Genomic DNA, 22,324 nt, shown 5'->3' on the forward strand with positions numbered 1-22,324 from the left:
GATGACTTTGGAACACTGAGTTAGATTTTTCTTTTTTTCCCTTTTGTTATTTCTTTCAATTGATCTAATAAAGAGTGCTCAACACTAAATGCTTAAGTGGTATGTAATAGATGAAGTTTAGTCTATTTCGAGCTATAAAAGGGACAGGTGTGTTTCACAAACACACAGTAAGACGCTTACAAATGCATACAAATACATTTATGTGTGATATTTTTATCATGTTACTTACCAGTCTAACTGTCCTTTGGCATTTCATCAGTATTATTTGGATAATGTTTACAAAAATGTGAAACACAAGACAGAGGGCGAGTGCAAGCATTCAAAAACATAAGACAAGATGGTCGCCTTCCTTTGATATGTCCATTTCGACCAATAACAGGCAAGTGAGATGCTTTTTTCTTTAGTTTTTGTTTTTCATACAGTCCATGTATAAGAAAAAATTGTGATGAAGATGATTAATTCACTTTTGTCAAAGGAAAATTTTATTTTAAAAAAATTCAGCTAAAACTAAATGTTAACTGAGATCCAGTCACCAGTCACCAAGAAGGAAGCATGAGCACATAAACTAAATATGATGCATAGAAAATAAAATATCAGTATGAATGGAAAAAGATGTTCAGATTTCCTTCCATCTTAAGTTGCAACACAATGTCACTTCTTGGATCCCCATTCCTTTCTTAGAATCATTTAAAATGATTTCAAAACCAAGGGAAATTAAAAACAATCCTGTTTGACTCTTTTTTTTTTAATATTCAGAGATAAACATACATTACATTCTACAAAATCAAAATACTAACACAGAATATAAAATCAAAGAAGGTAGTTCTGAATTAAAATGATGTATAAAATGAAGTGGAAAATGTTCATTAAAGGATGATAAATTAGGGATATAAAAAACTTATAGTGGGGAGTGAAAAGTTTTCATTCTCTAATGAGCTAATGGTCATTCAGTGTTCATGTCCGACAGCTAAAAACAGGGACCCTCCATGGGTACAAAGAAAATCAAGAGGTTGTGATAAGAAGAGGATGTGACGGCCTGTCTGAAAGGTGTTAGATGGATGGATAAAAAGAGAGAAGAAGGTGGGGAGTGCCAGCAGAAAATTAAACACTCAATAAAACAAAGGACTGACCAAATGGACTTGAGCTTGCAAGTAGGTGAGACAAGAAAAAATAACCGACTGATGCATTGAAGCCTAATCAATATTTTGAGCAAATACCAATCTATTCTTCACAATTCAGTATTCATGTTTCACCAGCTTAGAGGAAGTTGCCAACAATACAAATCACAAGTTTAAAATGTGTCCAAGAACCGCAAATTAAGTAGTCACGCCAACCTCACCCATCTCAGTCAAAGAACGGAAGCAGAACCTCATCTGAAATAAGTCTGCAACAATTTTTCAAACAAAATAAGACACTGATGCTTGCGCTGGACACTGGAGATGAATGTAGGCTATTTCAGACTGGGCAGCCCAAGACCAGATGTGTGCAAGTGTGTTTTAAGTGTGTGTGTGTTACAAAAGAAAGAATGACAGGAAACAAATGTATTGCTGTTCATAAGTAAAAATGGAAGATGGACAAAGTTGGAGAAGGGTAAAAACGGGCATGGAGAAATTATATGTAATGCGTGACACCTGACTGTCCATTAGTTTAATGCATGCGTGCGTGTGTGTGTGTGTGTGTGTGTGTGTGTGTGTGTGTGTGTGTCTGTATGTATGTGTGTGTGTGTTTTATGTACATGTAAAAAAGGAACACACAATACACACACAGACAAACAGACCGGACAGACACTAAACGAGCCGTTAAACCTACCTAGAAGAATATTAAAGCATCCAAGGGAAAAAAAGAGTGATACGTGAGGGTAGATGGTGGAGGACTAAAACAACTGTTTAAAAAAAGGGAGAGAAAGAAAAATAATTACAAAAATGATAAGGAGATGCGGAGATGGTTTTTGAGTCTCTTTCACAATGACCAACTTTCATTCAGGGAGCATCACACTTTTGGGATGAAGGGAGGGATGGAAGAAAGAGGGGATGATCAGAGGAGAGAGATGGGAAGGAGGGACAGGTGAATGAATGAAGGGGGACAATAATAGTTAAAAATGAGTGAAAGAGTAAAAAAAAAAACTTGCCCCTTCTTTCTCTTCTCTCCTGTCTCGTCATAAATAGACAAAATTATACACCATATAGATGGAGAAATAGATCAGGAGGCAAATGATGGAGAGAGCGAATAAATGAAAAGATAATGTGCCTCCAAGCACCACAATGAGAAAGAAGAAAAATACAAAACGAAAGAAAAAAACAAATACTCCAGTGCCTTCCGTTTTTCTTCTTTGCTTTTAAACAGCGAAGGCAGTCAGTTTGTTCCTGCTGTCCAGTTGTTGCTTTAGTTCTTTTTCTCTCACTCTTTTTTCCTCTCTTTCTTTCTCTTGGCTTCTGTAGAAGGAGTCCTCCGTTTGCAGTAAGTAATAGCCCTTTTCCACAGACAGTGACTGAGGCAGAACAGTAGGAAGAGGTGTAATGGTTGCAATGTCTGCCCAAGAATTCCACACATCGAGACTGTGCTCTCTCTCTCTCTCTCTCTCTCTCTCTCTCTCTCTCTCTCTCTCTCTCCCCTCCCTTAAGGACAGAGCGCTGTGGAGCAGGAGCGAGGCAGAGAAAGGAGAATGAGAGGGGGCCCTCTACAGGATTACTGCACAACTGAGAATAAGAAAGAGAGTGAGAAAAGAGGAAGAGCTGCGAATGTCTTCTCTATTCCAGTTCAATCAAACTGAATGTAAATGAGAGCTGTTCCAATACATATCTTATAAATTTCATATAACTGTGCCGTTTAATATATGTAGTTTGGTGGCAATGCAATTTTCCAGTTTTGAAGGATCTGAGGATCCCCAAAGCAAAACACAGTTTGAAAAACAAAAATGTTATTTTATACACAAAATGGGGTATTTTACCAAACACAAGATTAGATTAGATGATGCAAATAATGAAAGTTTGAAATGTATTTACTCAAATATGTATGTGGATTTTATATAATATGTCTAAAAATATTTATTATATAAAATTTAAATATAAATATAAATAAAATTTCTTTGTTTTGTGACAATGTTGAATTTCCATAAATTGTTAATTCCTCTTTATCATTCTGTGGTATGTGCAATTCAATTAAAATTCCAACTCATTAATTGAAATGAAGCCAATTCTTAATTCTGAATATTGCCCAGTCCTGCTCAGATACGGATTCTGTACCCGTGCACTAGCACTCCATCTGTCATCAGTCAGAGTTTTCTGTGTAGATGTGAATGTCTGCTTCTCAGATGTCTGTTCTATCAAGGACTCACTCTCTCTTTCTCTGGATTCTTGGCTTGAGCTACTGATCACTTGTGCTTTTGATCCTCCGTTTCTTGGCACCTGTCTTCCACTCCCTTTTTAAAACTCACACAGTCTGTCTGCCTGTTGCTGTCTGTTGATCATTTCAAACTAGACAAAAATAAAAGGAGAGTTACAGAAGGACCATGGAAATGGTGCAATTTATGCCTAAAGATTTTGGGATTATTTATAATTTCAATTGAAAAGGCTACTGAACTAAAGAAATTAATTTCACCACCTCAGGCCTTAAGTACCAGGGTTGTAACTGAGATAAACAGATATTGAAGGACCATCTTAGAGGAGTGCACATCATTGACAGATTCATAAATTATCCTAAATACAAACCACCAACCCTAAAAACTAACCCTAAAGCACTATAAAAGCTACATTTACCCTGTTTAGAATTCATGTAGCCTACTTTCAATTTGAACATAACTGAATCAATACTGGCAGCATCATTGTGATGTGATGTGTGTGATGTGTCCCCACCATTTTTTTGCCATGGATAATTTCATCCACACATGTTTGCAGCATCGATAACAGTGATAAATTATGTCAGGTCAGTTTCACTATTTATTCCAACATACAAAAAAACACAGACTTACTGTATGAACCAAATTAATTCACTGTATCTTCAGAACTTATTTACGGAGCCTGAACATGACATGCAAGAAAAAATTAATTAATTGTGTGCACGATTTACTAATTCATTCCCTCAATGTTCTAAAATGTGCACACAATTACTATTTCATTCCCTCGATTTGCTGAATTGTGCGCACAATTTACTAATTCGTTCTCTTGATTTATAAATCGTGTGCACGATTTAGCAAATCGAGGGAACGAATTAATAAATTGAGGAAACGAAATAGTAATCGTGTGCACAATTTAGCAAATCAAGGGAAAAAATGAGTAAATTGCGGGAACAAAATAATAATTGTGTGCATGATTTAGCAAATCGAGGGAACAAAATAGTAATCGTGTGCACAATTTAGCAAATCAAGGGAAAAAATGTGTAAATTGCGGGAACAAAATAATAATTGTGTGCATGATTTAGCAAATCGAGGGAACAAAATAGTAATCGTGTGCACGATTTAGCCAATTGAGGGAACTAATTAGTAAATCAAGGGAACAAAATAATGATCCTGTGTGCGATTAAGCCAATCAAGGGAACAAATTAGTAAATCAAGGGAATGAAATAATAACCGTGTGCATGATTTAGGAAATCGAGAGAACGAATTAGTAAATCGAGGGAACGAAATAATAACCGTGTGCAGGATTTAGCCTACTATTTTTTTCCTGCATGCCATGTGCAGGGCTATGTACTTATTAAATTTATAAATTAGCATATAGATGAATAAATACTGGGGGAAAAAAATAGATCATTGTTAATTCATGTTAACATATTCAAACTGATAATAAATTGAATTCCTGTATCTTTAAATTACAAAATGTATTTAGACAAACAGACAAAATAATAATAACACAAATGAGATATATAGAAGCATAAATAGGAATCTATTCCTTCTCCCCCCTTAATACAGAAAATACAAGCAAATATGCTCTGGGGTTGTCTACAAAACAAAAGCAGCGAGATATGAAATTAATACTATTTGACACTCTACCACTGTACTGTTTTGATTAGGGAGACTTTGTAATATCAGCCAAGTTAGCAGCTGTATTCTGTATGAGGTTGACAGCAATTTTGGCACATATAGTCGTCATGTTGCCAAACAGACGGAGAAGAGCGAGATATGAGCATTAACTGAATGTGTTATTTGACGGTGAGTGATGGGAAATACATGGCTGTTGCTTACCAATGGGACTTGTGCAATCCCCATGAGAAGAAGAGTGATGTGAGATCATCACGCTGAATCTGCCATTTTGTTTAACGTCGGTGGACTTGAACTTGAAAAATGTTGTTTATCGATGTCTTTCATCAGTTGAAACAATACCTTGTGTTCTGATGTCCATTCATGTTTATTTCGTGCTAAAACTAGTAAACAGGAAGAGATGATCGGTTCACGTGCCGCTTGAACTGAGGCGCTATACAGCGATCTGTCATAACACATTAAAGAGCCACAAAACGATAATTATTATCAGAATTTCTTAAAAAATGACTAAATTAGAAAGCTGAGACTTTGTTTCATACCAGAAGTAACCTGCTGTGTCTTGTCTGTCGGTGTGTTGTCAGAGTCTTTGCTCCACGTGTATTTTTCACTACGTGAGAACATGATGTGTGGCGTGAGAGTGCCATGGCTTGTCGGACATAGCAACAGTAACTAAGGGGGGTGGGTTTTTGCGAAGGGTCAGTTGGGCTATGCAATTTTTTGACAGCTCAAGTGTTCAAATGAACTTTTGACTTGTACATGTATGATATCTTTATCGCTCTCTGTATATTTTAGGCGGACTGATACTTGGATAATGAGACAAATATCTGGGGGTCTGTTATTGCAATTCAAGGTAAAATGATCCTGTGACCTTGCTGTTGCTAGCACTATACCTTACTTTTGAACAACCATATCTTACTTACTGAAAAAAACTTCCATATATAGGCTTCCATATATCTTGTTTTACTTGTGTCCTTGTTATTATCTTTTTTTTGTCTGTTTGTGACTAAACAGCTTTCATAATTTGATGTAGATTCAAAAAAATACAGTAGAGTGCAAATGTTTGATCTGTTCTCATTTAATACATTTTTTTTTATCAATAATTATATAAACAATTTATATTATTGAGTAAAAGAGTGAGCTGAAAAAGTAGTTGGTATGTTTTTTGTTTTTTTTTAATGACACCAGCTCCACAAGTTTGTGTAAAATATGTCGATCATGTTGAGAATGATCAGAAAAAAAATCTTGTAAGGAATCAGTGAAAGTGAATTCAAGCAAAAAAAGGGATTTAGATCGACCTAGATTTCTTAAATATTTCTTAATTTTACATAACTTTACTCTGTTTACAAATCATACAACTTCTTGTTTATTTCCGGTGTTAAAGAAACAATATTCTCAGACTTTCACAACTTTTACTGTGTATCTATTGATTCAAATAATTTAACAATTTGACATCAAGGTTATCCCAATAATTACTGTCACAGTGACTAAATGACTGCTATTACAGGAATAGTGTGCAGTCATTAATAAGGAATATGCGATCGAAACTCTCTTGGAGTAGCTGGTAGCCGAAATATGGTTAAAAAACATATATAAACATTATAGAAAAACATATTCTGCTCCGACAGCGGTCCAAAAATGATTTTAAACTTACCGCGGAGTTTTGTGGAGAAAATGCTCTCAACGTCAATTCCGTCACTCCTGTCGAACGCAGGCGATTGGATGATATCATTCGTAGGGCGTTCCTTCTCATGAATAATGATAATTTCTGTTCTTCGCAATTCTTCCTGCCAATCACAATTCAGACTTGAATTGTACGTTAATGCTGCACATTCTCTAACGCCGCTTCACATTTAGAACTAAATATATACTTAATATAAACACTTTCCCTTAACATTCAAATACTACTACTTCTACTACAATTACTATCATTACATAAAATGATACCATTGTTTCAAGAATGAGCCACGCTAATTCGTTAACACTGCAAAAATGTGTTTTATTTAGTGTGCTTACGAAACGCTTTTAAAACTGATAACTCCTCTTTACATGGTCTCTATAACGTTTGTCAGTTATCAAATTAAGAATGTAATTTTGCTAAAATGTATCAAATATAGACCTACTACAATTTTGCTACGAGTATGTGACTGAATGAATTTGAAGTATGCGCTGCGTCTTGTACAGCTATTGCTCATCTTTGACTGCCCCCTTGTGGCCAGTCTAGGAAGAACATGTGGGTAAAATCTGCACAGTGTAAACTTCACTAGTGCTGTTCCGCTTATTCTCGTCGTATAGAGATTACAGATTTAATTTAATTGTTACTCAGTTTAATTCTACTTGTGTAGCACTAATCAGAATACATATTGTTCTAGGGGAGCTTTACACAGAATAGTGCCTTAGAGAGCAGCATCTTTTGGTTGACAAATGCTTTTCATTCAATAAGTTAATGCATTAGTAAATAAAATGCACTGATATTTTATATATATATATATATTATATATATATATATATATATATGTATATATTATATATGATATTATAAGAATAGTAGTGCATCTTGATTTTTTTTTAAATCTGGTTGAACTGAATGAACTGTAATGCGTTTATGGAGACACATTACAATAAGCAAGTTGTAAAGTTATGAAGTCATGAACTAACATTCCTGCATCATGAATAGAGAGCAGCCTTTCTAATTGTTTTGAGGTGGATATTAGAAATGTAGTTTTGAATATCCAGACTTTTGACTAATGGCATGAAGTCTGGTCCACACTGAATCTTTGATCCGCTCACTTAGACAGGAACAGACCAAACAGAGAAGTTTTTTTTTTACCCCTGAGAGGAAGTTCCATATCTACTACACTATAATAGTATATACCAGGAGGTTTCATCAGATTTTATTTTCTTGTTAATCTAGTCACAGCACCAAACAAATACCTCCGTTTTGTAATTTTTTTATCTATTACATTTGCTGGCCTTGCAACCTTCAAGTGCTCAACAATAACTGGTAACACTGTGATGGATTTTTTTCCTCTATCTGCACTCCATTTTCCTTGCAGCTGTTACAAAGTGTTCATTTGTGTGTTCCAAGCGATGTAAATGTTTAATTTTCTTCCATTGATGGGCCTTCAAAATTAGTTTAAATATATGTATACATTCAAGCAACATATCACTAATATTTTTTAAATTTTTCATGTGATGTTTTACCAGTGCCTGTTTGCTTTAAAGGGTGAAATAAGACAATTTTTTCTCTGTATGTTGCCTTGCACATCACATATCGGGACAGTCACTAATAAAAGCCTTGGGACAGTGGCATTGTTGTGGTGCCAACAGCTTCTCAATTTTTCTGGAACTCAGGGATTCATTAGTCATGTAGCTTACAGCCATGTGGCAGAACTCATATCCAATACTTCCGGAGAACCGAGGAACTGTCATTAAGATGAACGGGGATGCTAACAGATAGCTTAACATTTCTTGTCTTTCCCTTTCAGTTATTAGACTGAAACTGCAAAATAACTGATAAAAATTCAAAGTAAGCGATAAATTAAAAGATAAGCAAACATATAGATGATTAAAAGCATATATCAGTGATGAAAAAGAAATTAATTGCACTTTGACTATACATTAGATCCATGCAGGAACAGTTACAAATATTTCTAACGGTCTTGTATATGTCATTTATTAATTCACACTGTAGATTCAACAAATAAAATAAAAAAAGACTTTTTTTTTTAAATATATCAATACTTTTATTGAGTGTCATTTTGGAGTGTCTGGGTACCAGACAAAAAAAACATTTCAAAACCTTTAACACCTCAGCTTTCCTGTCCTGTAGCTAATGACCGGCACCTATACTGGAACATCTGTGCAATGTATTGAATATCATTTTATTAAAAAAAAATAATAAAAAAAATAAAAAAAGAGTGAGAAAGAAATTCAAAAACAATACTTAACTCTGAACATTATGCACAAGGAAAATACAATTTCAAGCACAACGCAAGTCTGATAGTTCCCTCCCTATTGTAAAATAAAGTTGAAACAAATAGTGTACGTGTCTATATGCACTGATGATTATTTCCATTTGCATTAGACAACCTATTTGATTTCCTTACAATTTCTAACACAAAGGTCAAGACTAAACCAGTGGTCTGCGCATAGTTCATTTTGTAACGGTTACAAATCTCCTCTCAAACTTCCGTCGGCCAAATCCTTTTGTACCATCCCACCCTCGTTTGCAATAATCTTAGGATGACGCAGGGGATGCTGGGTTAATGACGTCAGTGCACTGCGGTTCACAGAAAGGACCGAAGCGACCGTACACATCTTTGGCCCTGACGGCAAAATAATATGTTGATCCCGAGACAAACTGGGTCAAGGTGCACGCCATGGGCAGCGGCAGCGCCTTCACCTCCCCGATCTTCTTCCACAGTGACTGAGCCGAAGCACCAGTGCCCGATGCTGCCCCCTGGTGGTCCTGGTGATAGGCGTACAGGTGATAGGTGTCTACAGCGGCGCAGTTGCGGTCTGTTTCTGCAACACACCAGGATAGGACGATCCCGTTTTGGCTCTGGACACGGGCGAGTTTAAGTTGGGGCTGCTGCGGAGGGGACGTGTGGGCGGCCTCGGGGGGGAGACGTGCCGGTGGCGATGGTGCCAGTGGTAATGGTGGAAGAGTGGTGGAGGAAGAGGAGCTTGGACGGGATGGAGAATCCTGAGAGAACAACGAGTGAAGGTAAGAAAGATTACAGGAGGCACTACGTGTTAAAAATATAGATAAAATATTAAAATCATGGCCTTTGTATCTTCTTTACATTTTTATGGACACACACTTACCACAGAGGAACGTTGTGCTGATCGAGTTCCTGAACCAGGAAAAAGATAAAACTTGTCAGCATACAGCTCTGAATTTTATAACTACAAGCAAAAAGTAGAATAAAAGGAGAGAGGGGCGAAAAGGTGAACTTTTCACTCACCAGCATTAGTGGTAGAGCTGACTAAAGGAGGTGGCCCAGATGCACGCTGGGTAGTGATTGGGGAAACAGTGGCTTTCTGGACTCCTGTCACTGTATAGCACCCACAAAAAGAGAAAAGTATTAGTATAACCATTAGCACAAAAAGCGCAAGAGAGATCAAAATCTCATAACTAGGATGAGAAAAACTAGCAGTGAGACTTAATTTGAATATTGGATTGAACTCAATGAATCTGCATAATCTGGGGCTAAGTGTGAGGGTGAAACCATTCCCCGTGCAGACTTTGTCTATATTAAAGCTCACCAACACAAGCTGCCTGGTTTAAAAGTGACTTTTGTGTGAGCTGTGCTTCTTCATACAGCGCTACACTAACAACAATCAATGGACTTTTTTTTACATGTAAAAATCTGATTGCACCTTACAAAACAGAAATGAAGAGCAGCTGTGTTTTACCTTGAACATCGTCATCATCTTCAGTCAGATCTATCACAGAACCTTTGGGACGTCCAGTCTGTAGAGAAAGGAATAAAATTTAGTATAAAACTGCACTTTTGACAAAAGTGGTATTTGCAATAACATTTTAAACATCACATTGTTTACAATGCGACATTGCTTACCTGAGAGGGTGTTTTCAGTGTTGAGGCCTGATTATCTGTTAAATATGAGAGATTAATGAGATTACATTATGAAACAGCCCATAACATTTTTAAATATACACATTACATAATACTATATAGCAAATAAAAGCAATGCGAGAATAATCATGCAAAAAAATAATTTATATATACATAACTAAGCGAGACAAGTTTTATAGTCAAAATAATAATGCTACACTTAAACGACATTTCAATGTATTTAATTAATACTGTATTATTCCATGCTTTAAATATTCACTCATTTTGTGTTATATCCCTCAATAGGAAAAAACCTTCTCTCATACCTGTCTTTGAGGCCAGTGCGGAAGCCGATGGTGGACCAGCTGCAGCTGCCGCTGATCCTGTCGCCGCAGGTCCTGTGGTTCCTGGAGAAGAGGCCGCTGTAGACACTCCCACGACAGCAGCACACTGCGTAGGTGTTCGGGCTGTTGTCACAGATATCCCTGTGCTGGGTGAACTAACAGTCCCTGTGCCACCCGGATACACAGCTCTCGCTAAGGACACCACCGGAGCTGACGAGGTCGAGGAAGACGAAACAACACTGCCTGCTGGCTTTTGAAGGATGAAGGTGGTGGTTGGTGTAGTCGTCTTTGCCTTATTGTTGCTACTAACCGTAGATAGTGAGGACACCGGTATTAAACCGACACCACCAGCAGTACTAACCAATGCCCCACTTTGCCCATTTGCCATCGCTAAAGGCAGCTGAATCAAAAGAGGCTGAATAGACACTGACTGACCCCCTGATGTTGCTGGGGTGCTAGTCATGACCCCTGTACTGGGTCCAGTCTTAAGTAGTAGGGTGCCTGTCTGAGACTGGCCAGGTAAAGAGGTGGAGGAGGGGGTGGAGCTTGTAGTTGTGGAGATGATCTGTAGAATGGGTGCAGGAGAAGCTAGTGCGGTGGTGGTTGGTGTAGTCGGTGTGGACAGAGGTTTGGCCTGGCCTGGGATTGCTGAGGGTCGAAGGAAGAAGAAGAGTAATTACTCTAATCATTTGAGTTTTTAAAAAAGCATTAGAATGACAACTAGAATTAATAATGTTGTAAGCATTTTATAAAACTCACCAGTTGTATTAGAACCAGTGGGTGGACTGGACAGTTTGGGATCCATCGTGGTTTTAACAGTACTGTAAAGGAAGAGAAATGGTAGGGGAACATTAAAATAATAGCAATAACACAAGCATTTCAAATATTATTTACTAAAGCTTTTTAATAAAGTGCAGCACTAATATGTGCCGTTTTTCCAAATTAGTCTGTGGCCAAAAGGGCGTCTAGAAGGCGTTTATGGCTAGCTAGCTTTTTGTTCAACCATTGTGGGAAAAAAAGGATGGTGAACTGTCTAGATGTTGGCAAGTTTTAAGAGAAATTCACAGAAAATGCATTCTTGCATTCCACTGTGTTGATTTTCTACATTAACTTTCACTAGATACACATTTTTGATCACTGAAAAATACAAAGGATTGTAATGTCTCGGAATGGAGGAAGGACAGCACAATCTTGTGAAGACGAATAGAGGTCATTATGTGATATGTTTACCGTTGCGGGGTAGTCCTGTTGGTTGCATTGTTGGCCTGAGCAGCAGTGGAGGCAGCATGAGCCTGATTAACAGAAAACAAAGTGCATTTAAAGTTTGACTAAACATTCAAAAGCACATTTTGCTTACAATCAGTGAAAAGGGTATTATATTTATGGATAAGGGCCATTATTGGCTTACATCCTTATCTCATGACTCCCTTAATGTTTATCATCAAACCACTTTGACCAAATCATGCAATAACTGAATTTTTTAGCAGTGATTCCCTCTCTTACCTCTTGAGTTCTCTTTGAGTTCTCTGAAGCCTGATTAGCAGCACCAAACTTTTTGGCCAGCCGGGAAATCTTGGCCTAAAATGACAACACCGTTTTATTGATGTTAAGTATCAAGTTTCACAGTCCCATTCTTTTAATGGTTTTTATTGGATGTACAATACCATTAATTATTGTATTTGAAAACTTCAAAACTCACCTGTAGTGTGTTAAAATGCTGCATCGTATTCTGTTGTTTGGTTGCATTGTCAATCTTCTCCACTCTTTCTTTCAGCTCTTTTATGCTTCGGTCAAACACAGTCAACTGCAGCACCCGTAACCGTTCCTCAACTAACTGCTGTACCATCTAATAGGAAAAGAGAGAGAAAAAGATTAAATAACGTGTCTGATAGCCTGGAAAAATGTTACATTTTCTCTTTTCTTAAAGAAGACTTTTGGATGTCTATCATGAATGTTATCTACCAATATCCATTATTACAGACAATTTCCTAAATTCTCCCCAAAACTCAGAATTATAGGGTTAGTTCACCCAAAGAGGAAAGTGAGAACCAATGTGTTTTGTTCTCATGTGTGAAACAAGTAAAGTTGAGCTTCAGTTTACAATATGCTTATTAAAGCCTAAATTAAAGCAACCGTGTCTCTCCAGAACACATCTTCATGTGTGTTCCAAAGATGAGTAAACATTTTCTAAATATATTTTTTTTATGTTCAACCGAAGAATACAGGTTTGGAATGACAAGAAGTGGAGTAAATTATGACAATTTTTCTTTTTTTTGGTGAACCATCCCTGTAAGATTCATTTACTGAAATTGTGTATTTCTGTATCCCGTCTTTTTATATGAAAATGTGCCATTGTACATCATAAGAGACTGCATGCTACAAATGCTGTGCATAGATATGAGGATTCAGGTTAAAAAAAAAAAATAAAAAAAATGTTTAACAAACCTTCTCCAGTTTGTTGCGGCTCCCAGCACTGGCTGTGATTTTCAGCTCTAGCTGAGCCTCCAGCTCCTCACCCTCCAGCCTTGCTCGTTTTCCATCCCTCCCCTCCTTGATTTCTTTATCATCTTCATCTTTCTCCTCAGACAATGATCTCTTTGTACCAGCAGGAGGACTGTTGTCTGCTGTTGAGTAGAAGCAGAGGAAGGGTTTGCGCTTTAAGGCATGGCTACTAGCTTAAGGAATGTTAGTTCAGATGTTAAACTCCATGTCAATACTATAGAACTATAACAAATGTATCAAAGCAATTACAGACTTTGGGTCTCAAAATGATCAAACTATTTTGAGTCTATAGAATAAAGTTTAAAAGGCATAGTTCAACCTTCAACAAATTCATTTAATTTACTCTTCCACATTGTACCAAAATGGTTTGACCTTTTCTATTATAAAACACAAACGATGTGAAAAATGTTGCAGCTTTTTTTGTCCATACAATAAGTCAATGGGGTCAAGTGTTTTTTAAAACCACTTTAACTATAATTGCGCAGGAAAAAAAAGATGAAACATTGCTCAAAATTTGTGTTCCACTTAAGAAAGCAAGTCATTTAGCATGAGGGTGAGTAAATGTATGAATTTTAATGTACGAAGTAAACCATTCCTCTGCTTAATGATTGCTAAATAATTCATAATTCTCTCAAAATGACTGATCTCTAATTGCCTGAAAGTCTTTTACACGATTATTTGATTAAAAGTAAACAAAATTTGGAAAGCTCATATTTTACTTCTCTGATCTAAGTATTTACGCGAGAACATTATTTACCGTCTCCACAAATAAACTGTACAGGAATGCAAGAGTGACAATTAATATCTGACCTCCCTGATTTTATCGACCGACCAGTAGTTTGCAGGCAGGTTGATTTTCTAGACATTCTCACCTCCTGCTTTCTCAGAAGTGCCTTTTTCGTCTTTTTGGTCCTCTTTCTCAACATCTTCATTCATCTTCTCCTCACTACTGTCTTTGATTTCATCTTTGTCTGCTTGGATTTCATCCTCTTCGCTCAAGCACAGAAATCCTTCTTTAACCTCTGGATCACAGTTCAACCCAGAGGGGGAAGCAGAAAGAGAAGAGGAGGAACTTTTATTGCTTGTCTCCTTTTTCTCTTCTGCGGCCACAAGGGGGTCGTCAATATCCATAGAAGGCGAGGTAGTTTGTGTGCTGGGTGGAGAAGGGGATCGAGAGAGGGTGAAAGATGGAGAAGGGGAACAGCGAGCTGAATTAGGGGCAGGTGACATCAATTCGGCCTCTTTATGATTCAGGTCTTTCTCCTGGACTTTCTCTTTCTCCTTTTCGGTGTGGGTGCCATTCACCAGTGGAGTCTGAGGTCGTGAGGAGGAAGATGAGTAAGAGGCGGAGCAGGAGGTGGTGGTTGTCAAGGTGGTGTGCAGAGCTTCCAGCTGCTGCCGATCGCTCATCTTCATCGTTTTGCGTGCACGAAAGATTTTCTTCTGAGGTTCCTCTGGTACAGCTACTTCCATTTTCACCTGTGGAAAATCAGTGGGAGGATATGATCAAACAAGTGTTTTATATCCTAAACAGGCTAGTTAGCGAAACTCCATCCAGTACTCAACACATCTGATTAATCTGACCAAGTACAAGTGCCTTTAACTGAAGTGTGGCCACAAGGTGTCACTGTCACTCATCTAAAGGCCATTTCCTGCTGTTCTAGAATTTTCTCTTGGCCTAGATCACAAAAGCTTTCTTTATCTGTAACAAAACAGTAACCACAACCCTGGACTAAGACTTTGGCTAAACTACTGTCTAAAAAAATTGTCAAAGTACTAAACTGTTTAGATCTGTTTGCCCACACTATCAGTCTGAGCTGAAGCACCTTTCTGATCAACAAGTCCACAAACCACCTGGAATCTGTTGTGAATGTAGTCAAACCTAACATAAACCAATATCCTTCCTCAGTTCAATTGAAATACCTAGCGAGTTGGTAGGGCCGTAACAGTCAGCAGTGCATGTGATTTCAGAATACTGAGAGGGAGAGCAGACTTTGTGTCCTCCCCCTCAACGTGATTGGTGCAATTCTTAACCAATGAGAGCAGCACTCTACTGAATCTGCTAGCGACAAGAGGAGTTCATTATATAATGCAGATTTTCAAAGCTACTATCGGACTTAACCTAGACTAGTATTTCAGTCAAGTGTTAATCACAAAAAGACATTAGTTTGTCTTACCAGGCTTCTGTGATGTCTCGTACTCTCCTGTTCATGGATTTGGAAGCCAATCGCTTGAGGATCCTAAAAAAATAAAAATGGAAATATTAGGTTTTTAAATGTAGCAAGAAATTCTTTTGCACATATTCAAACTCATTTCTGCTGCATGTCTTAGATGTATTTAACTATTAGTTCTTCATCCGAAAATCTGATCCAAACATCCTTCAGTTCCTTTTTAGTACAGCTCCCTCATGTTTTATTTACCAAGTTGTTCTCAAAATGTTATGTAATCATAACAGTTTTAACATAACACACGAGCACTGACACATCTTGATTATCTAGTAATCTAGTTGACATACTTCCTTAGTTCTACGAGTATGACTTAGAATCCATGCTGAATCTGCAACCAAATGTTTTGACAAAGATCACATATAAAACTCATTGGAAGCAGAGTAAAAATAACATTCTATATAGTCTATAGAGAGAAAAAAAAACTTGAGCTAAAAAAGAAACCTCATAAAGCTGGCGACATCCTCTAAGTACAAGTAGATAACACTTATTTTAGGAAAGATTCAGTACATCACACAATATGTGCTACAGAAGTACATTGCTATTTGTTATTATGATAAGTCAAGGTAATATTAAAACCTATTCGCAAACTAAAGAGACCGAATTTTACAAAGTACAGGTATTTAAAAATAAATTATAGTATGGTGGTGTTCTCTTACATTCCTCTCAGAGCTAAAATAGTACACAAAGAATAGCCACCTAGCATAGTCCTTAATTATAAACTCGTGATGTGATACACAAAATATAGGTCAAGCCTGAAAATAGTGGTACTTTAGCATCAAATGCTAAAACTGTTCTGAAGATGACACCCCTCAGCCAGAACAAACAGATATAAATCAGAATACAGTAAAACTCAAAATAAACAGCAACTAAATATTTACAATAAGCAGTATTATATTTTCCTGTATTTTTCAATATTCACATGAATAAGAGTTGAGCAAGCTGCTAGCACTGAAATTAACTTGCTATTAGCATCAAAACACCTTCCTGGATGCAAACAATTAATCTGTCTTGATTTGATTCTAATACTTCACATCAACTTTAGTTATTCTCATCTCAGCTTCTTTGTTTTACTACACATCCCATAAAAATATCCTCCAAAGAGCTGTATGATTAACTCCACAGGACGCCGCATTGCTACAACAATCATCATCCTGGCAGGTGTAAATAACGTGGCTTCTATTTCTATTTATACCAAAATCTCATCCTCCTGGACCCATTTGCAACACCTGTCAAGAACCATTCCTCCGAGGTTTGGTATCTATGACAACAATGACTTTTATGTAACTCAATTGAAGGTTTTATAGCTTTGACTGATTTTCCATCCTAAACATCACAAACTGCTGAGTCAGGAGCAAGACAGGTGACTAGACTGTACAAGACACAAATGAAGGTGTCAAGTCAGTTGAAGAGAGATGGCAAATTGAGGTGCCATTAGTAACCCATAAGAAAAACAAGTAACATTTTCATATTCCAACATGTCATCAACCCAAAGAGAACAGACACACAACAAAAACTAAACAGTAATAAAATGCATCTCTGTATTCCTCCATCTCCTCAGTTTTATGTCCATAAAAAAAGGACATTCATTTTCTAAAAATGGCTGCTAGCTTCTGGAAAGCTTGTTCTTCTAATGTTGATCACCACGCACAGCCTCACTGTGGCCCTCCCCCACCCCAACTGTAAACATAAGCGATGAGGTTCCCGCTCGTTGCAAAATGGTCACCAGAGCTGCAGTGTTAAGCCAGGCTCAGTTCTACATTACTTCTCCTCCTGAGGCTCAGACCTGAATCCACAGAATCTGTGGTCACTGTCAACCAAAGCTGATTTCAGAAACAGCCTCTTGCAGATTGCCAGTAAAGAACTGTTCGCGAAACAAACACCATACTCCGTCTTGCACAAGTTACAAAGTTGAAACCTGCCTGATACCTGAAATCATTTCTATGGTAAGCTAACAAAAAATGTTTAAATCTAAACTAAGCAACCGTTAAATCTAAAATAAGTAAATCACAATCGTTCCAAGAAAAAAAGCATAAAATATGAAAAGATCGCAAAGAATCATGTTCGTTTACGGATTCACGCAATCAGCACTTCCTAGAGCGAAAACCCAAAGCATTAATCAAATTTTCTAGTCGAAGGTAAAATAGACGATCCCAATCATGTCAATATTGCAAAACTCTCACTAACAGCCAAAACAAACGCAAAAATAAAAATATTCGCAAAAGTCAACGTCCACAATAATACAAAAAGACGAAAAACGTTTAAAATTCATATAAAAAAAAAAATCCACCAAAAAGTCCATTAATCTTGAATAAAGACTACTTGATATGAATGTGAATAAAAAAAAAAATGGTTTTCAAGAACCAAAACAGCTTGAAAACAACCTTGAGGTGTAGTCTTCAGGAGTAGGCCTTGATTAGTAGTGAGCGCGAAAAAACAAGAGCATGCCTATTTCCCAACTAGCTCAAAGCACACACAACACAGAAAAGAGGAACAGAGAGAGACAGAGAGACCGGGAGGGGGAAGGGATCTCGTGCCGAGAGGCGGAGCACATTCTTTGTAAGGTGGTGGCTGTAACCAGAATAAAAAAAAAAACTGTAGCTACACACAATTGTAGCGTTACAACCAACAGGACAGCGTTATATGAAACAAAAGGTCACTTTTTGACTCATGATGAGACTGTGAGATGATTCATCACCTCATGAAAGCTCAATGATCAACCAGCGGTATTCTAAAACCTGAAGAAGGTGTTCCAAAACATCCATTCAACCAAAAACCTTCAGAAATCAGAGGAAAATAAACAATCTAAAGAATAAAAACCTCAGCAGCAAGAAAGAAAAACTGCCATGTGCTGAAAAGCAAAAACTGCCCCTCCCCCACTGCTGCAGGCACAGAGAAAACAGGGTGGAAAATTACTGCGATGTGGATCGTACCATTTCAACAGAGGAGGGGTGTCTCACATGCACCCCTAGGTGTCAACACAAGAGGGAGCTCAGCAAAATTGAATCTGCTCTGCTTTTTAAAAATGCACTAAGAGACAATTTGCCCATATGGATTTTTCAAAGTCCATATTTTTCAATGAATTACTTCAGTGAATAACTTCCACAGAACAGGATAATGAGGTAAAAGGTCAAAATGCCGTCGCATACAAATGTAAATAACTTTTGACAACAAAATGAGCTTTAGCCACCATCTTCAATATGAAATGCCAGACAATTAAGCATGTTTAGCATATCTGATCACTTCTGACTATTCCTTCTTACAAAAAGAGGTGTCACATTGAATCGCTCACAGCTCATGAGCATTTCACACCTCTGCAGAAGTAAGTTTGTTATTAAATCAATTGAAAACGCATAATTTATTCTGCTTAAATTTTGTGTTTTCTTGTAAATTATTCCCAAAGGCAAGCTGAATAAATGGGAAACAAATCCCTATAATATTATTTTCATTGTTTTCCTAGTAAAGGGTCATTTGTAAAAACTATCCTGAAAACCAGACTAAAAGTCACCCGACTACGTTTTATTAGATGTAGCAGCTAGTGTATGTGCTTCGACACATTTAACTCTAGCGTTCATGTAGCCGATGCCAGTTCTAATCCAGCTTGTGACATTTTCTGATCTCCTGTTTTCCCCATCCTTTCCTGTCATCTCTCTACTGTGCCTATAAATAAAGCGACAAGAAGGGCATAAAAAGCCTACATTCAGTCCATGAGAACAAAGCAAAGGACCTTCCTTATCCAAACAAATTAATTCTAGTTCAAATGCCTAATATGTCCACTGTCAATTTCCACACAAGTCCTAAATTAAAAAAAGACAAATATTAACACAACAGATTTTACAGATCTCGTAAAACCCTCATGACATTTATGTTGAAACTGATTGAGTTCCTAACAGAGAGTAAATACTGATGAGTTTCCACATACTCAGAGGTCCGAACATAGTGTCCTAAACAGACGCGACATGTTCAAAGAGTTCTTCCACATTTCAGAAAAATCTGATGTGACAAATCCCTCAAGATCCTCAAGGATATTAACAAAAATTATGCTGTCTGGAAAAGCAGTATGGAAGTCTTGAAAACAAAGTTTGTGTTCTTAGAGTCATGACATTCAGTAGTACTGTTCAAATACATTGCAAGGGCAAGAGAATGTGCAAACTGAGAAAACCACATACTAATCTGATTAAATGTGATCGATGCATTTTAGAGTGGACAGAAAAGATCGTTCGGCGTTGAAATCTAGTTTGACGACATGTCTCCTGAACAGAGCTTGTCAATGTCCCTTTTGTGTTAACATATTTTGGCAGCATCCACAATCAATAAAAATACACACACACACCATGAACCTAATACTTACCAGGTACATCCTATGATCATGAGAGAACGCAACCACGTCTAGCCAACTCAACTCAAGGAACACCCCCAAGTGTGAATGGAAGGGAAAGAGTTCTTTGCTCAAAATCTACTATGCATAGCCAACTCAACTAAAGGGTCAGTGCAGTGTTTGAATGGTGGTGAGAGAGTTGTTTGCTAAAATTCTTCTTGGAGGGCCGGTGTCCTGCAGAGTTTAGCTCCAACTTGCCTCAATACACCTACCGGGAAGTTTCAAGTATGCCTAGTAAGAGCTTGATTAGCTGGTTCAGGTGTGTTTAATTGGGGTTGGATCTAAACTCTGCAGGACACCAGCACTTCAAGACCGAGTCTGGGCATCTATTGTTTATGTAGGGAGAATTTTAACCCAAGTTTAGCGGGCTCGAGTTTTGGTACCGGCAGGGATTGTAGGTGAGGGGAGTGAATGTAAAGTACTCTCTTCCACCTTCAATAACACAACTGAGGTGAGACTCTTGAGCAAAGCACCAAACCCCCAACTGCTCCCCAGGTGCTGCAGCAAAAATTGCTGCCCACACACACACACACACACACACACAAAAAGTGTAAAATGGAAAAGGGAAAGAAGTTCTTAAATTTTACTGGGGGTGAGACTCACTCCTCCCCCACTGCTGAAGAATGTGCAGTCGTAACGTTATATAAAAAATAGACAGACATGGATCGTACGATAACTAAAAGGGGTGTGGCAATGCAGAACTCTGAATACAAGGAAGTGTGACAGCTTAAAATAATTCTAATCAATTAAAAAATTAATGTAATATTATACAGATGTTCTTAATGTCTGATGAAGGCCCTGAATGCGGCAGAACACCAGATTTTAATCAGAAAAATCTGAAGCTCTACATTTTCATATGGAGGAAGTGTGGTGGCTTTTCATAAAGTATAGTCAACTGGGAATAAAAAAAAAAAAAGAGGAGCATAATACTGCAGCTATGATGAGAACAATAAAGAAACTCAATGCTGTCAGGGTGTAAAATTAGATTCATTCTTTCCATTGTTTTCATTGCTCTCTATGGTTTTGCACTAGCTTAAGCTTTATACCACATATTTACACTGCTATCGCTTTTCTGGTATTTTGAATTTCTTATTACAGCACTACTAATATTGCTGGGTACATATGACTATTGGCTTGTGTTTTATTCTAATTAAATGTATTAGCATAAGATATTTTTATAATTACAATTTTTATTCCACAGTTAAAAATATTTTGTTCACAAGACCCTAGCATCTATCATTAAAAATTCATTCCAAAAACTGATTTGATGTAGCTTTCAGAAATGGGGAGACTAAACTACATTTCATAAAGCATTAGTCACACACCTGATGTTCATCCTTTGCTCTTCATTATACTTTATTAGCACCAAATAAACTCCCTTCACTAGTGAAAAGGGGGATTTTATTCTGAACAAAGTCACTTAAAACCACATCATGGCTTAATAGCGATTTCCTAAGTAGGTTCGCAAGCTCCTGATTGAATGTAGCGCAAGTGCAGACGACCGGCAACGGAATATGTAATATTTACAAAAGTGAGTGCCACTGGTGAAATAATAACATTAAAACAACCTGAATCCATCTTAAAACCCTCAATCACAACAACGGTTTGTATAAAAACCACTTCCTCTAGCAACAAATTTATGCACAGTCTGCTAATAACAGACACGACTGGCAGCAACAGGCTGAAACCAGTTGAGACGAGTTAACACCTCACGGATCTCTCATGTGTCTAAAAACACTTGGGAGGATTCTGGTAAAGCAATTAAACTAATCAGCGGATCAAGCTGTCAATTTTATTTTCTTATAAATGAACTGATTCTCAGTTTCCTATTTAAACTTTGCTCAGCACTTTCAAAACTGTATTAAAATTGCCGTTCATGCGTGAAATTGAAAGTATTTCAGGCAATGGAGCTTAAACTCCTCAAAAAAATAACAGGAACCAAACGCGGCACTCAGCAGTAAAGTGTGCACACACTGCAGCTACCACTCAGAGGCAGACTTACAGCGACATAGCTTTAAGTGCCCCTCCTCCACTCTGCCATTTTACACATGCAGCTCTACACTGCAATAACACAAAATGACCACCAGCTCGGATTCTGGCAAGCTGAACAACTGCAGTTGTACTATCCACGTGATGTAAACCAGGAATAGGCGATAAAATTTAAATGAAGTGGCTTGATTTCACAAGCGGTCTCATTTAGCCAACTTGCAAAGAGCATGCGTTTGACTCTGTCTGGTTCCTAACACTGTAGCTGTTTCCAGCAGCTGATTTTTTCACATAAAAAAAGCCAGTTTCAATCCATCCTTATGAAGGTTTCACCAACG

At 37.5% G+C, this 22,324-nt stretch overlaps 2 protein-coding genes across 13 annotated transcripts in view; both read right to left on the reverse strand.

The window, feature by feature from the left end:
• The window catches only part of LOC109062622 (glutamate receptor ionotropic, NMDA 2B-like), a 98,821-nt gene extending 96,249 nt beyond the window's left edge, over window positions 1-2,572 (reverse strand). Inside the window, exon 1 of one of the 4 annotated variants that reach the window (XM_042760687.1) lies at window positions 1,810-2,572. The gene's annotated coding sequence lies outside the window, so the exon portion shown is untranslated. Of the gene's footprint in view, window positions 1-229; window positions 1,733-1,809 lie in introns of those variants that run through there. The other 3 variants (XM_042760703.1, XM_042760711.1, XM_042760694.1) reach the window with 3 other exon arrangements.
• Window positions 2,573-8,689: 6,117 nt separating this feature from the next.
• Window positions 8,690-22,324, reverse strand: part of LOC109080146 (activating transcription factor 7-interacting protein 1-like) — a 38,857-nt gene continuing 25,222 nt past the window's right edge. For 5 of the 9 annotated variants that reach the window (XM_042760768.1, XM_042760793.1, XM_042760785.1 and 2 more), the window contains 13 exons: window positions 15,575-15,637; window positions 14,270-14,876; window positions 13,341-13,519; window positions 12,595-12,741; window positions 12,399-12,473; window positions 12,126-12,187; window positions 11,655-11,716; window positions 10,878-11,543; window positions 10,555-10,589; window positions 10,391-10,448; window positions 9,940-10,029; window positions 9,800-9,828; window positions 8,690-9,677 (listed from right to left, as the gene is read on the reverse strand). In XM_042760768.1, the coding sequence (XP_042616702.1) occupies window positions 9,210-9,677; window positions 9,800-9,828; window positions 9,940-10,029; window positions 10,391-10,448; window positions 10,555-10,589; window positions 10,878-11,543; window positions 11,655-11,716; window positions 12,126-12,187; window positions 12,399-12,473; window positions 12,595-12,741; window positions 13,341-13,519; window positions 14,270-14,876; window positions 15,575-15,637 (2,541 nt within the window). In that variant the 3' untranslated portion in view covers window positions 8,690-9,209. Of the gene's footprint in view, window positions 9,678-9,799; window positions 9,829-9,939; window positions 10,030-10,390; window positions 10,449-10,554; window positions 10,590-10,877; window positions 11,544-11,654; window positions 11,717-12,125; window positions 12,188-12,398; window positions 12,474-12,594; window positions 12,742-13,340; window positions 13,520-14,269; window positions 14,877-15,574; window positions 15,638-15,960; window positions 15,967-18,006; window positions 18,238-18,320; window positions 18,474-19,973; window positions 20,065-22,324 lie in introns of those variants that run through there. The other 4 variants (XM_042760775.1, XM_042760819.1, XM_042760803.1 and 1 more) reach the window with 4 other exon arrangements.

Source organism: Cyprinus carpio, chromosome A1 (genome assembly GCF_018340385.1).
Source record: "Cyprinus carpio isolate SPL01 chromosome A1, ASM1834038v1, whole genome shotgun sequence".
Lineage (NCBI taxonomy): Eukaryota > Metazoa > Chordata > Actinopteri > Cypriniformes > Cyprinidae > Cyprinus > Cyprinus carpio.